Source organism: Plecotus auritus (genome assembly GCF_963455305.1).
Source record: "Plecotus auritus genome assembly, chromosome: 3".
In the NCBI taxonomy this organism is placed as follows: domain Eukaryota; kingdom Metazoa; phylum Chordata; class Mammalia; order Chiroptera; family Vespertilionidae; genus Plecotus; species Plecotus auritus.
In genome coordinates, this window is record NC_137772.1 from 61,706,194 (window position 1) to 61,721,312 (window position 15,119).

At 36.0% G+C, this 15,119-nt stretch overlaps 1 protein-coding gene across 1 annotated transcript in view; it reads right to left on the reverse strand.

Moving 5' to 3' along the window:
* Positions 1-484: 484 nt before the first annotated feature.
* Positions 485-15,119, reverse strand: part of SCEL (sciellin) — a gene marked incomplete at its 5' end in the record, with an annotated part of 92,284 nt that continues 77,649 nt past the window's right edge. Inside the window, 7 exons of the mRNA XM_080659592.1 lie at positions 485-1,463; positions 3,188-3,290; positions 5,288-5,396; positions 9,295-9,369; positions 11,368-11,439; positions 12,166-12,258; positions 13,955-14,017. Of these exons, the coding sequence (XP_080515718.1) occupies positions 1,447-1,463; positions 3,188-3,290; positions 5,288-5,396; positions 9,295-9,369; positions 11,368-11,439; positions 12,166-12,258; positions 13,955-14,017 (532 nt within the window). The 3' untranslated portion in view covers positions 485-1,446. The remainder of the gene's footprint in view (positions 1,464-3,187; positions 3,291-5,287; positions 5,397-9,294; positions 9,370-11,367; positions 11,440-12,165; positions 12,259-13,954; positions 14,018-15,119) is intronic.

Consider the following 15,119-nt stretch of genomic DNA (forward strand, 5'->3'; position numbering starts at 1 on the left):
ACATTGCTGAATTTTGATAAGCATTTTGTGTTTAAAAGCACGGACTAGTCTCTAAGAGGAGCAGATGCTTGAAATCAACATCCAGAAGACTAATTCTTCAAATTTATCAACATTTGAAAAATACATGATTATCTTTTTTAATCTCCCTAATTTATGACAGTTGATTACAACTGCTTTAAACTTTCCCCAAATGACACCCTCTCCTCATTGTTCCATATGCCTTCCTTCAAGAAGCAGTTGCTATGTACACATAAAAAAGTTTATAAGTTCAATTTCTCAATCTTAACAATAGTCTAAGTTCCTCACATATGATTACTGGATTTTCAATTCCTTAATTTTTTTGAAAATAAAAGCTATAGCTTTAGAAGCTAAATAATTAAGTTAACCAGTGTGGTATAGAATATAATAAATTGTGATCACTGTAATTGACAAAATCAATGCCAATGAATGATATTTATAGACAGGCCACAAAATGATTCGGTATCACTGATAGTTCATTTTATTTGCATAAGCCATCTGTAAACATAAAGTGTTATGTAATATGAATAGATGTAACATGCTAAAGAACATGTCTTTTGTAGTCCATAACCATTATTTTCTCATAGATTATTTATATAACCAGATTTTGAAACACATGCAAAAAATTAACAAATTATAATATGTAAAATAAATGTCTTATAATTTTACCCATTACCCATAAGCCAATGTCTTCCTGTTTTTTAAATTATATCTGCAATAAAATGAATAATGACACTGAAGTTAAGCTGTTCAGATGTCCTCTCTAGTTCACAATGATTAACAAATACATATTCAGATATATTTCTAAAGAGCAAACAAAAACTTGCTTTAGAATAATTTGAGGAGCAGAAAGGGACCTTTGGGACAGTTTTCAATGTCCCTCATATTATAGATAAAAAAGAGAGACCAGAAAGTTCAAATGACTTTCTGAGGTCCATATGACTTTATGTTATTATTGGCCAAACTTTATAAGAAAATTTCTATCAACATTTCTTTTGCACACGAAGGAAACATATCTTGCTTTCTTGACAGTTTGTCAATAATGTCTGCAAATCCAAATTCTTAGGGAAACAAAGGTGAGACAATGAGAAATTTGTTTATAATAGAAATCACGATGCACAGCTTGATGGAGCAGGGGTGGACCTGCTTGGGGTGACGATGCTCACAGCCATCAGGAGCATCATTCCTTTGACATTGGTAACTGAAACCACTTGAATTTTTGATGACTGAATCTAGCCAGATAACAGATGGTTCCCTTTATGTATATGACCTTTTTGAAGGCAATTAGGTTATTTATGCAATAGCAGAATTGTTCATTGTGTACAAAAGTCAATCTTCAGAGTAAAAGCTTTTCTAAATTACATATTTTTAAAATAAATTTTTTAATTCCTTAATGAATGCTTTCATCTTGATTTCCATGTGCCAGAATTATTGAATCCACTTTGCTGAAATTTTTAAAGAAAATAACAGTTAGATATGCAAATTCAGTACAAAAATAATTCTATAACTAACATTTTTTAAATAATCATTCATCAAGGGGGTCATGGTAGATTCAGCATTTTACATTTTCCTTCTGCTTCATTCATCACTATGGCTTTGGGTCACACCATAAATATGAAGGACTGTTGCCTGGTACTCATATTTAGGAGATGTCTGAGAGTTATGTTTTGACAACTTAAATTTACTATAAAAATGCAATGCTGCCCTGGCTGGTATGGCTCAGTTGGTTAGAGCCTTGTCCAAAAGGTTGCAGGTCCGATTCCTGGTCAGGGCATATACTAGGTTCTAGGTTAGGTCCCAGTTGGAAGTGGGGCCGGGGGGGGGGGGGGGGGGGGGAGGGGGTGGAGGGGGCGTGTATGGGAAGCAACCAATCAATGTTTCTCTCTCATATCGATGTTTCTCTTTCTCTCTCTCTCCCATGCTCTCGCTCTAAAATCAGTAAAAACATATCCTCAGGAGAGGACTTTTAAAAATGCAATGCCTATGGAGTACACATAGACAGGGTGGAAGGCACAATGACTTCTGAGTCTTTTGGTGGCCACACCTCCTAAGCCATGTCATGGATTTCTGGGAGGCTGGAAGTTTTAGAGCTATTACCATACCATCAAGGCTCTTGATATAGTACTGGATTATGAAAAGGCTGCTAAATTAGGAAGAAAGTGGAATATGAGAACTGGCTGGGGAGAGCAGAAAATAAAAGGCAAAGTATGAATATAATTAGTTTTGTTCTTGTTACTGATTCTGCAGCCTGATGAAAAGGGGGTTTCTTAATATTTTTCAGAGCATTTTCCACATTTGTCACCAAATTCCATATTTTGGATCCCAGGTAAGAATCACAAATGTTCCCCTTTCATTCACCACTGGAACATCAGGAACCCGGCTGGCCATGCAGTGCTTTGACCAGCTCCCCAATATTATCTTGGTTATTGTATCTATTTACTATGAATTAAAAATAAAATGTTGATACTGGCCTTTAAAAAAATGAATCAAGTTTTATAGGACTTTAGTTTCCTAACTTACTGGGCACTGTGCATGTCTTTTAAATAAACTTTTAAAGCTTTCATGATAAATTTACAGGAAATGTGAGCTAAAAATGCAGGTCATTAATGTTTGCTTCTCACATCATTTGTGCTAATGAAAAGCCCAAATTATATTAATGTTGATCTTAAACTGATAAAAATACTTACATGCTATATTTAATATAGAATTTAATATTTAATTACATATAATTAACTTTAAATTTCCCATGAAAAACATTACAAGGCATTTAGCATAATAACCAAATTAGGTAGAAAAGTGTATTTCAGTGCAAATGTAAAAGGTAATTCACAGATATGGACTTCAATTCCAATTATTTGAGCAGAGAAGATTTATTTTTGTTTAGAAAAAATGGAAAATGTTCTATAATAAATAATTTCTTTTTTAAGTTGTACCTATGCCAGGTCTGATATTAGAAGACAATATAAATGTTGACTGATTTTATACCATAAAACAAAATACTACCATACTATCTGCAACTGAATTCCTAACTAAATATAATTAATAAAATGTTTTTTGCTTTATTGAAATCCTTCATTTTCAACAATATTAAATTCTCATTAATATTAGCAAAAGTAACCATTTCTTACAGAGAATGTAATTAAATATTAAATTCTATATTAACACTTACCCACAACTTTGGAGTAGCAAGGTTCACAGTGTATTGTCCGCTGATAAATCCAAATACTGTCTCCCGCTTTCAGGTTTTCCAAAGGCTGTTTGCATATTTCACACTAAAGGAAAAAGCAATATATAAAGTTTACATTACAAATAAAGTCTAGATTCTTAGTGTAACAGGATAAAAAGCCCTTTCAATTCAGTCAGTACAGTTCTCCATATTAGCACTCAGGTGCAGCCTCATGAGAATCCACAGAGAAAGTGAGAGTGTACTTGTCTATAATCCACACGCAGAACTGTGCATTTCAGGGCATATCTATCATTAAAGTTTCTACTTAACTCACTATAGAGTAGATACAAATTTTAAAAAATTGGTTATGCTAAGGACAAGATCACCAGTTGATATGTCAAACAGAAACACAAAGCATATTTTTTGTTTGCTTATTAAGGAGACCTAAGCAATCAGAGTTTAGGAATACACACAGGACATTAAGCAAACATTAAGCAAAACAAATTTCTGTTTGTTCCCCTATACCTTTAAGAGGGTATAGGGAAAAGCTTGTTTTGAGTTGTGTTGGTTAGCTTGCTTTAGACCTATTTTCATGGAGCAAGACCACTGTCCACTGGCTGACTTTCAAGCATGAAGCTGTCATTGATTGGTTGGCTCTCCGAGGCCAGTTCATTGAAGCAAATTGTCATTGATTAATTCATCTTGTTTACACCAGTCTACATGGTTCTCTATTACCATGGCTATAGAAAAGTACATCTTTTTCTAGGAGTGTGGGGACATTTTTATTCTTAGTAGAATTTTATAATTAAGTTGAAAATGAAAATAAATAATCCAAAATACAATAAATGGAAATTATTTGTATTTACCCAAACCAACAACCAGGAGAATTTCCTTGTTTTAAATTTTTTTTCTGCATTCTAATTTTAAATAAAGAACTATAATCTTTTTTTTTACTGAGTAAATTTTAATAACTAAAAGAAAATTCCATTTTCTCATCATTAAACAATTATAAAATTTTCAGAATATATTTTATATAGTATTCTGTATAGTATGGCCTAAATTTAGATTTTTTTTGTTCATAACTAAGCATCTTATTTCTGATTGCTATGTATCACTGAAGCTACTTGGAGGAGAAACAATTATTTGTCAAAGTATTACAGCTACTTGACTGAATTAGATAATTTCCATCAACCCATAGAATGTCAACACAAAAAGAACCCATAGAGTCAGGCAAATAGTTCTCAAACTGGCTGCCCATTAGATCTCCCAATGCCCAGAAATCATCTGAGGGTCTTGATTTAATTAGTGCTGGTCCCAAGCATTCTATTTTTCTTCTAACCTCCCAGATGATTTTAATGTACAGTCATTAGTCTAGTCAGCTTCTTAATTTTTACAGATGAGAAAACTGAGGCCAAGTTAAGTGATTGTCCAGAAGTCACACAGCCATAGTTAGTGACAGAGTTAGAAAAACTTGAACTCAGATCTTTAGATTTCAGTTCAGTGTTCATCCAGTTACACCAAAAACTAAGCTGTTGACCTACTCAATGTTATTTTGAGAAATAAAAGCAATGAAATATGAAAATACAAACTAAAGCATTCTACCATGTAAGCTTCATCGCTATTATACTGAGCCACAATTAACTATCATTAATCGTGCTCTCAAAAGCAGACTGAGTTTCAATTGCTGTTACCCTTATCAGTCCTAACTGATAGGACTCATAAGGAGCTGCTAGCTTTCTTCTCAACAAATTTCTTTCCTTTCTGCACTTCATTACATATTTTATGCAATGCATGATTTATTAAAATGTTGCAAAAACTTTTATAAAAAAAACAAGTGTTTATCTTTTCATAGGTTTAAATCTCTAGAGTAAAAGGAATAAATGTTTCAGTAATCAACTCTACGCCTAACACCAAGACAGTAATTAAAAACCTTTGAGGTTAGGCTGAAGAACTCTGAGAAATACTTAAGCAGTGCATTATTAATGTGGATGAGAGTGTTTCTGAAAGCTTTAACTTCATCTCATGTATTTCACTAAGTAATTATTTTTATTCCAGTCATTATGCAATTTTATATTTAGTTAAATACAATAAACATATCCTTACCTTGAAGCAAGTGGAATGGCAGCAGATTTGTAGTTCATCTAAAATCATTTTGGTTTTTGTGCCCAAGGGCTTTCGGCAGTAGGTGCACATATCTCTTTCAATGACAGACCTAGAGAGATATTAGCAATTAAAAATAAATTTGTCATTCTACAAAAGACAGATGTATTCCCCATAAAGTCGTGTGGAAATGATGTTAATTTTGTTGATATTTTAGGAACTGTAAAAATTGAGGAAAGTTTTAGATTTTACTTATTTTAGTGATAGAATTGATTCTTCTAGTTCCCTCAAAATAGCATCAAAGAATTAACACAAGGGAAGGTCTCAAATTATTATTCATTAGCAATCAAAAGTGCATCTGGGCAGGGCAAAGATAATTACAGTTTTCTAACTGAACTAATTCATAAGTACCCGTTGAAGCTCAAAGAGGATTTTGAATTATTAATTTATATATATATATATATATATATATCATAGAAAAATTATACTATAGATTAATATAAAATTTTAACTCTCAAAACATTCAATAGGACAAAATAGAATTTCATTCAAGAATGTGTTGGTAATAAATTAATAAATGATGGATCCCTAGGACCCTAGGGTCTAGGGTCTAGTCATCAAAATGCTCTCCTATGACACTACTCTTGGTATCATTAAAAGACAGAATACTGGGCTACATTTTATGACAAAATTTATATTCTCTAATATGATACAACACCCCTGCACACACAAATTTGATGAAGAAAAAATAGTTTTATTATTTACTTTGGAAAAATAATGTTTAATAATAAATGAACTGTACATATTTAATCAGCAAGTTCAAAAAGACCTTGGGTCACAGCAGAGCCTTAAGAAAAGCCAATAACTGTGTGATGCTTTTCCTTTTGGAGGGTCTTAGGCCTGTCTTAAATAGCACCTTGAGGACTTTACTAGTTTCAGGGTTGTTGGCATGCAGGACTGAAATTTCCAGAGCTGGTAAATAATGGAGTGGTGAGATAAAAACAGCCAATATTTATATGGTGCTAAAATGCTTATGTACAGTATATTTTCCATGCACTTTGCTTATTTAAACTCAGTTATTCTTCACATCTCTGAGAAGCAGATGCTATTCTTTTTATCATCATTTTACAGAAGAGTAAACTGAGGCACAGAAGGGTGCCTGCCAGACAGTGAGTGAGTAGCAGAGGTAGGGTTTGAGCAAGGCCGCGTGGCCCCAGGGTCCCTGGGCTACCTTTAGGCCTGCCCATGAGGACTGCTGGGCTCACATTGTTGAAATGAATGAGTCATACCCAAGAGTCAGGATAATCCTGTCATCTAGCCCAGGACTAGAAGCAGAGAGGAGGGAAATGAAAGGGAGGAGGAGGTGGAGAGGAAAGGGATTGGAGTAGATAACCTTGTCTGGCTTTACGCGTTCAGCCAGTCAAGTAACCTCTTCCTAAACCTTATGTATAGAAATAAAAACTTCCTCTTCCATCTCACTCTATAGCTACTTGCTTATATAATCCTGGCAAATATTTTCCTATGGACTCTACACATATGTACACACACTTAATGTCCCATGCAAGCACTTCAATAGTAGAAGACAGGCATGCTCTATCATTCATCCATTCCAGAGGCACTGAGCTAGGAGCTGGGAATATAAAGAAGAGTGAGAAAGTCTCCTCCAACGAGAAGCTTCCTATCCACTGGGGTAGCCAGGTGTGTGACTAGATGATCGCAGCATATTACAGACATGTGGAAAGAGTTAGGAGAGAACAGACAAGGGCAACTAATCCCAGGTGAAGGCAGGAAAGGCTTGTGGAAAAGTGTCATGTGACTTACAGCTTGAGGAAGAAGGAGCCTGCTAGGTGAGCTCAGTGAGGTGGGGGGGTGCATGATAGGGGATTCCCAGCAGAGTAACCAGATTGTACCAAAGTGCTACTCAGTGAGGGTGTCTGGAGTGATTAAACAGTAGTCAATATGCAGGAGCAGGTTCTGAAGGCCATAAATAATGTGCAGAGGAGTTTGCCTTAATCCTGTGAAGTGGGAAGCCACTTTAAGTGGGATTAGTGTGCTTTGATAAGAACTGTGGGGACATGGCTCATGTCACACAATAATCAACATAAAAAGTTGCTGGACTGACTGGTCTTAATAGAAAATTGACTTCTGCTTTCATGACTAAGAAAAATTTCAAGGACCACTTGAAGACTAGGACTGAAATTCTTTATATTAAGAGCAATACTTCTATGAAGAATATTTTCCTTCCTTAAGTGAACACTAAAGCTATGAGCCCAGAGAAAGCTCCAATGTTGGTATTGTCCTTATTAAAATCACACTGTTAGTCAAAGGTGTTTTCTAAGTAAGTGAGGGATCCAGCTCTGGTATTCGGTCACCTAGACAGTATCTATATCTCACGCTTGGGTAGATTTCACCCCTCAAAGAGCAATGACTTAAAGTTAAGACACTGAGAGAGCATTACTAATGGGCAAAATGTTATAAAAGCGACAGAGGGGACATAATATTTGTTTTGTTGTTAATCCTCACCCAAGGATATTTTTCCATTGATTTTTAGAGAGAGTGGAAGGGAGGGGGAGAGACAGAGAGAGAAACATCAATGTGAGAGAGATACATCAATTGGTTGCCTCCCACATGCTTCCCAACCAGGGTTGAGGATTGAGCCTGCAACTGAGGTCCTGAGACTGCAACTGAGGTCCGTGCCCCTGACTGGAACCGAACTCAGGACCGTTAGGTCCACAGGCCAACAATGCTCTACCTACTAAACAAAACTGGCTAGGGCAGGAGATACAATTTTGATTCCTGGTCCATCCATATTTCCCTTAGCAAACAGAACATAGGTTCATGTTTTTCAGAAAACATTTATTGCCCTTGCCGGTTTGGCTCAGTGGATAGAACGCTGGCCTGCGGAACGAAAGGTCCCAGGTTCAATTGTGGTCAAGGGCATGTACCTTGGTTGCAGGCTCCTCCCCGGCCTCAGTCAGGGCTCATGCAAGAGGCAGCCAATAGATGTGTTTCTCTCACATTGATGTTTCTCTGTTTTCCTCTCTGTCTTCCACTCTCTCTAAACATCAATGGAAAAATATCCCCGAGTGAGGATTAACAAAACAAAACAGAAAACATTTATTGAGTAACTGGTCAGTGACAAGCACCTCATTATAAATCGAGGTTGTGCATAAAAATTAGATATGTCTTTACCCACAATGAGCCTTATTTCCAGGCTCTCCTATAGAGAAACACCATCAGTAGAGCATCAGACATTTGCATTACAGCTGGTTTCTAGTGGTTGGGATATAATGCTAATTATTTATTTTCATTTCTTCCACTGGCAATCTGCTGGCCACACTCTCATGAGGGTCATCTATGTGCTCCATTGAGCATTAAATGTTAAAAGATGATCACTAACAGCAAAAGTCTGGGGTCGGTTTACCAGCACAAAATTGATACTCATTGTAACCCCTCCTGGGAACTGAGTGTGGGCCCAGAGTGGGTCATGGCAGTATCCACACAGCTGTTTGTAAGGTGAGATGGCTATAGAAACCACGACGAGGGAGGGCTGAGGGCACAGTCTAGTGATGCAATGAGACCTAGACTCTCATATGTGGTGGTACTGGGGCTCCTGGGAATCAGCAAAGCAGAGGGGCTGGCCTCAGGGGCGGGGGACAGCTATAAGGCACAGAAGCTCTATTGGAATAAAATGCATTAGCAACAGCCCAGAAGCCAAGGAACCAATTCCTGGGTGCAGAGGTTGTAGTACTTCACACACAGGCTGGGGCAAAAGTAGATGTACAGATGTTCTTATGGGAAATAATACAAAAATTAGTAAGTAATAATATAAGAATAAATTCTGTTTCACATACTCAAAACTGTAACCTACTTTGGCCCCACCCTGTGTATAACAATCACCATCAGGAGCACCATCTCCAAGTACAACAGACAACAAGAATGTATGTGTATAGAATGTACACAGATGTGTGTGCATAGAATTTTATGTATGGAAATATAGACATACTCACCTATCTGAAGTTGAATAAACAGTTTGTATGTATTTTCCAGAAATGTTCTCCTGGTAGCCATCCTTTGGTGATTTACTACAAACACATATGGACATGTGAGAACTGGGCTATTTCCCTAGTGTTAATGTATATACCTGTAGACAGGTGAGAAAGCACACACACCTCCTCAGGCAGCCTTATTATTATATTTTTTGTGATGTACAAGCCAGGATAATATAACAATACCTTTTTTTCTATCTGGATTAATATTGATACACAGCCATCTCCAAGTTCACATAGAGAATGAGGCAAGAGTGCACAGCAAAATATGTCATTTTTCATAAAATTTATGCTTGCACCTTTCTCATTTATTTACCGTAAGAAAGGTACATGTAGTCTAACATAAAGGAAATGCATAAAGTGAGAGCCAGTGCAAGCACAGGTACATGTACATCGCTTACATGGAGAACTAGAGACGCTTCAACTTTTACACAAGCTATAGAAGATTTTATTTTTACTTGAATACATCCAAGAAAGATTAGTTTAGTGTGAAAGCAAAAAAAAAAAAAAAAAAAAAAGCATAATTTTTAAAAGTCCTCCATGTTTCATTTCTTAGGTGGCTCCAGTTTTTTAAACGTCACTCTTTCCTCAAGACAAATGAAATCTGTAATGCACTGACCAACTGGCTGCTCATAATTGCTTCCCAGGTATATACGTTACCTGTGCATATATTAGGAATGGAAGCAATATGCTCCTTGTGTGAGCAATACTCCACTGCCCTCACTTGGGATTTTTTAATGAGAAAACTCTCTTTCCCTCCCAATTGCCCATAGGCAGACTGCTGTCAGAAATAGAATCTATATTATGGAACACATAACCCACAATGCTAAATAAGAGTTTGCACATATTTTGCATGACACGTATATCATTACTCCCATTTTAATGATGGGGAAACTGAGACTTGAAGTGGTTAAGCAGCTTTGCCAAGGCACATGGTCTGTAAATGACAAAGATTCAATCCCAAGTCTAATTCCAGGGCCTCGGCACTGCACTGCACCATCATTGTAGACTTTAGGGAAAATTGGATTCAGCAGAAAAATCAAATTTGGGGGCTGCATTTTATAAGATAAATTATGTGTGGGGTTTAGAAACTTTTTTGGATGGTTGTTCACCTTCTGACACTGAATGGACTGAATTTCCTTGAGTCTCCTTCCCCCAAAAGCCCTCCCAGATGCTCTGCTCTTTGGTTTCTTTGAAATGGGCTCTGATTAACACATGTCACCTATATCTGCATTTGCATGCCCCGCCATTACATTACCCCACAATTAGACTAATTCTTGTTTTTATTCTCCTTGAAAATCTAATGCACACGTCCCTGGCCTTGGTCTTTTGTCCCCCAGCAGATTTTGTGGGACAACAATTCCATGGAATTTGGGCCAGAGTATATCTACCAAAAGGTATACCCCTTATTTCAGATAAATGGCAAACAACAGTGGATACTACCATTTAATTAAAGTTCAAGTCCAAATTAGCATAGAAATTCTTGTGTGATTTTATAAAGCTAATTATAAATAAATAGTCATATTCTCACATAAACATATATGAAAACTTTCAAATGGCTATCCTGTTATGTATACATGTGCTATATTAAATTATTAGTCTACAAATGACTTTTTATGATTATTTGATAACTACTTAATATTAGAAACATTATGAAGAATTATATACCTAGAATCCAATGTACTCTTAAATGGTCTATTTGAAAAAAGATATATAAGTACACTCTAAAACAGGGGTCCTCAAACTACGGCCTGCGGGCCACATGCGGCCCGCCGAGGAGATTTATCTGGCCCGCTGGGTGCCACTGCCTGTCCTGCTTAGCAGCCGACTCATCCCGGGCCCACAGTGTGCATAGGAATTTGTTCATAGTTTTTTTTTTAAACTATAGTCCGGCCCTCCAATGGTCTGAGGGACAGTGAACTGGCCCCCTGTTTAAAATGTTTGAGGACCCCTGCGAATACCATTTCTTCTTAAACATAGATCATTTCAAAATTGTAAGTATAGAAAAATACTTTAAAAATAAACTTCCAGCACCTGTTCTCCACATATGTTCTCGTGTATACAACGGTATCCTTTGGTCCTGCAGGCCCGGTGTCAGCATTGGGACTGGAGAAAAATATTAACTTTATATTTAAAGTTTATGTACAAGAATAATAAAAAATAACAAGGCTATTATTCAATCCAATGCAAAAAATACTATATTACTTCTAAACTATTACCTTTGAAATATAAACATTAAAGTAGTATTAATTTATTTCTACAAAATTTCCTGTCTCCTATTTCATTCCTGCCTTCCACTGGCTTGGCCTACTTTTAGAATACTAATATGAAAATTGGTCACTCACTAAATCTGTTGTAGAGCATGAAGATTATTTTGAGTATTTGTACACTATGTTTTAGTGTCTTTAATGGGACATTTCGTTTCCCTGATGTTCCATTCATCTTTCCAAACCATACTTGTCCCCCAAATCGCAAACAAAAATGGACCTTAACTAAACATAACATCTGACTTTAATGAAACTTTTAAATCTAGCTAAAGTATGTCAACACCAATGTCACAATCATGCTTTAAATAACAACAACAACAAAACATACCACACTGTAGACTTTTTAGGGAAAAACTACATTTTACACCTTCCTATCCAGATGTAACAATTTACCAAGGACCAAGTTGCTAACTCAACACCTTTGTGTAAGCCTGTTTAGCCACTAATAAAATGAGAAATTTCTGCATTTGAAAAGAAGGGTCCGGTTGCATATGTGATGTTTGTTCAAAACAGAAGAAGAACAGAACAGTCCTGTCATTTGTTTTATAATTGACCATGATACCACCTGAAATCCTTCCGAGCTCCGTAAGAATGGGTAGTCGTTCTGGTAGACCGGTTGTTGGAAGCATCAGTCAATCCATTGCCTTGGCCTTCTAGCCTGAGAAAGCAAACAAATATTTGCCACTTAAAAATCAAAGCCACTTACAATTTTTCTTATCTTAATTTTTTAAAATTTTATTAAAATTCTGTTCAAGTAACAGGAACCTGTTTATGTTTGCTGGGTTTCTGTACAGGTACAGAAGCAGAATACATGTCCTATTTTACTTATTCACAGAAACCCCCTTTAAGAATAATCTTTAGGCATATGACACATTATCCAGCACTAGTATGGAATACTTTTTATTAAGGGCAGGGACCACCTGAAGTTGGTACTGGTAACATTTTCACAGCAGCAGTGCCATTTTAGAAAGCTTTTAATGTATATTATATCTGAGAGTTTATCAATTTAATGAAAATTATCCAGAGGTTGCTTGGAGAAATTCCAGTTTTCATTTTATTTTTAATGGAAAGCAATACTTTGAAGATTGTAGAAGAACTTTGACTTAGATTTCTGCTAAACTCAAAATGCCACTATGCTTAACAAAGTATAGGCATATTTGCTTTTTCCTATGAAACAGAGAAAAATTCTAATGCAAAAATAGTGAAAGGTTTAGATGCTTATTCTCCTCCATGTTAGTAAACTTCAATATAGACATGACATGAAAACCAAAAGGAAAGTTTAGCTGCCTCCTGCACACCCCACACTGGGGGTTGAGCCTGCAACCTGGGCATGTGCCCTGAACAGGAATCCAACTGCGACCTCCTGGTTCATAGGTCGATGCTCAACCACAGAGCCACGCTGGCCAGGCGATGCAATTGAAAATTTACTCTTTCATTTTATCAAAGGTTTTCTTAATACCAATAAAGGAAGGAAGGAAGGAAGGAGGGAGGGAGGGAGGAAGGGAGAGAGGGAAGGAAGGTGATTTGGGGAGCTAAGAGAACAGAAAAACTACCTGTTAGATGCAAGAGCCTTCTATACAATTGAGTGGGGAGGGGGGGGGTGGAGGGGGGTGGGGGGGAGAAATAAGTAACCTGCCTCTTTTCCTGATTTTATATTCTCTTGCACAAAATACCAACAATATCACTTCTTTAGATTAAAAAACTTTTAAACAGAGAAGGCAGCTGCACCTTAGGAAGATATAAAATAGGACTCTATTGTTTTTAGGGTTCCCTCTATATATATGGGGAAAAGAATTGCTACCATGGAATAGTCTTTTATTCTTTCCTAATTTAAATAGTATGTAACAACAATAAAGTATAGTTTCTACCCAAACCTTCCTATAAAAGCAACCAAGGTACAATAGTTTTAAAGCCATTATACTGTGTGGTATAAAGAAATTTCAAAATTAGGTCCTGTTTTGTGGTTGTGATGAATTTGTGTATTCTTTTAGCACCAGGCATCCAAGGAAAATATTCTCAGTGTGTTTTCTGCACCACTGAAAAATCTACCAAGCAACAGTAAGTAAAAATAAGCCTTCACAGGCCAAGTGCAGAAATTTGAATTTTCATGATGCCTTTTATACTAAGCAATAGAACAGCAGGCTTTTAGTCAGAAATTTTAACAGAATTTGAATTTTAATAATTTTTCCCTATATCAGCTTATTTTCACCTTGTACATTGTCCTGTGTTGAGATAGTATTTATACTTAAATAGCATACTATAGTGCAATTCCTTAGAAAACATTTCAAGTTTACATAATTAATGCAGGCTCAGATAGAATTCATAAAATAAAAGTAAATTAAATTAAGCCTTACCTTCGATTCTTATTTTTGGGCACATTAGAATTTACTTCAATTAAATTTTCCAGGTCCCGATCTCTATAGAAAATAATAAATTATATATATATAGTTACAATATAATTTTAGGAAATAAAAAATCAGAATAAAAACTTTAAAAATCAGTACACAATCTTAGACATAGATATTGTGGTATAAAGCTATGGGACATTGAAAATCTGACATTGAGCTGTTAATCTATACAACTCAAGGATGAGAGCATGATATTATGAGACAAAGAACTAATCTTTGGAAGGTTTGAGAAATCTGGTCTGAAAAGAAACAACTGATTGATATTCACATTCAGTGAATATTCAATGAGTACCACTTTGTGTCACAAAGTACTAATTGCGTATTTCCATATGTATTATCTCATTCAGATCTCACGAAATCTTGCAGGACGGCATCTGGGGCTCAGAAAGGCTAAGTGAATTTTCCAAGGTCAATTAACTAATTTGTAAGAGAGTCAGGATTTGAGGCTGAGCCACCTGTCCTTCTGAAATCAATTCTTGGCTATTTAATTAGAGACTTCATTCCAACTTTTTGGATTACAGAAACATGAAAAATCAACATAAAATTTGAATCAATAATTCATAATGTGCAGGATAAATGGGACAATTAGACTCTTAAATCTTGGGCTACATTTATGATTTGACACACTTTCATAAGATACAATAAATATCCTGTGGTATGTTATTTACATATTAGTTATTTATAGTATATCTTTGCTTTAACACTGATAGTTCTTGAATTTTTCCCCCCTCATGAGTTTGGAAAAGCCTTTGCCATGAACTTTGTTGGTTAGGAACATAGTTTAAGAGTTTGAGTGTCCTGGCCAGCGTGGTTCTGAGCATCGACCTACGAAGCAAAAAGTCATGGTCAGATTCCCGGTCAGGTCATATGCCTGGGTTGTGGGCTTGATCCCAATGTGGGGTGTTCAGGAGTCAGCCAATCAATGATTCTCTCTTATCATTGATGTTTCTATCTCTCCCTCTCCCTTCCTCTCAGAACTTAGTAAGAAATATGTATATATTTTAAAAAAGAGTAAAAGTGAGGCCATCTATTCCCCTATTTTCTTGGGCAAGTTTGACAACCTATCTAAGCTTCCTTTTGTAAATGAGGATAATAAAATCTAATCTTATAG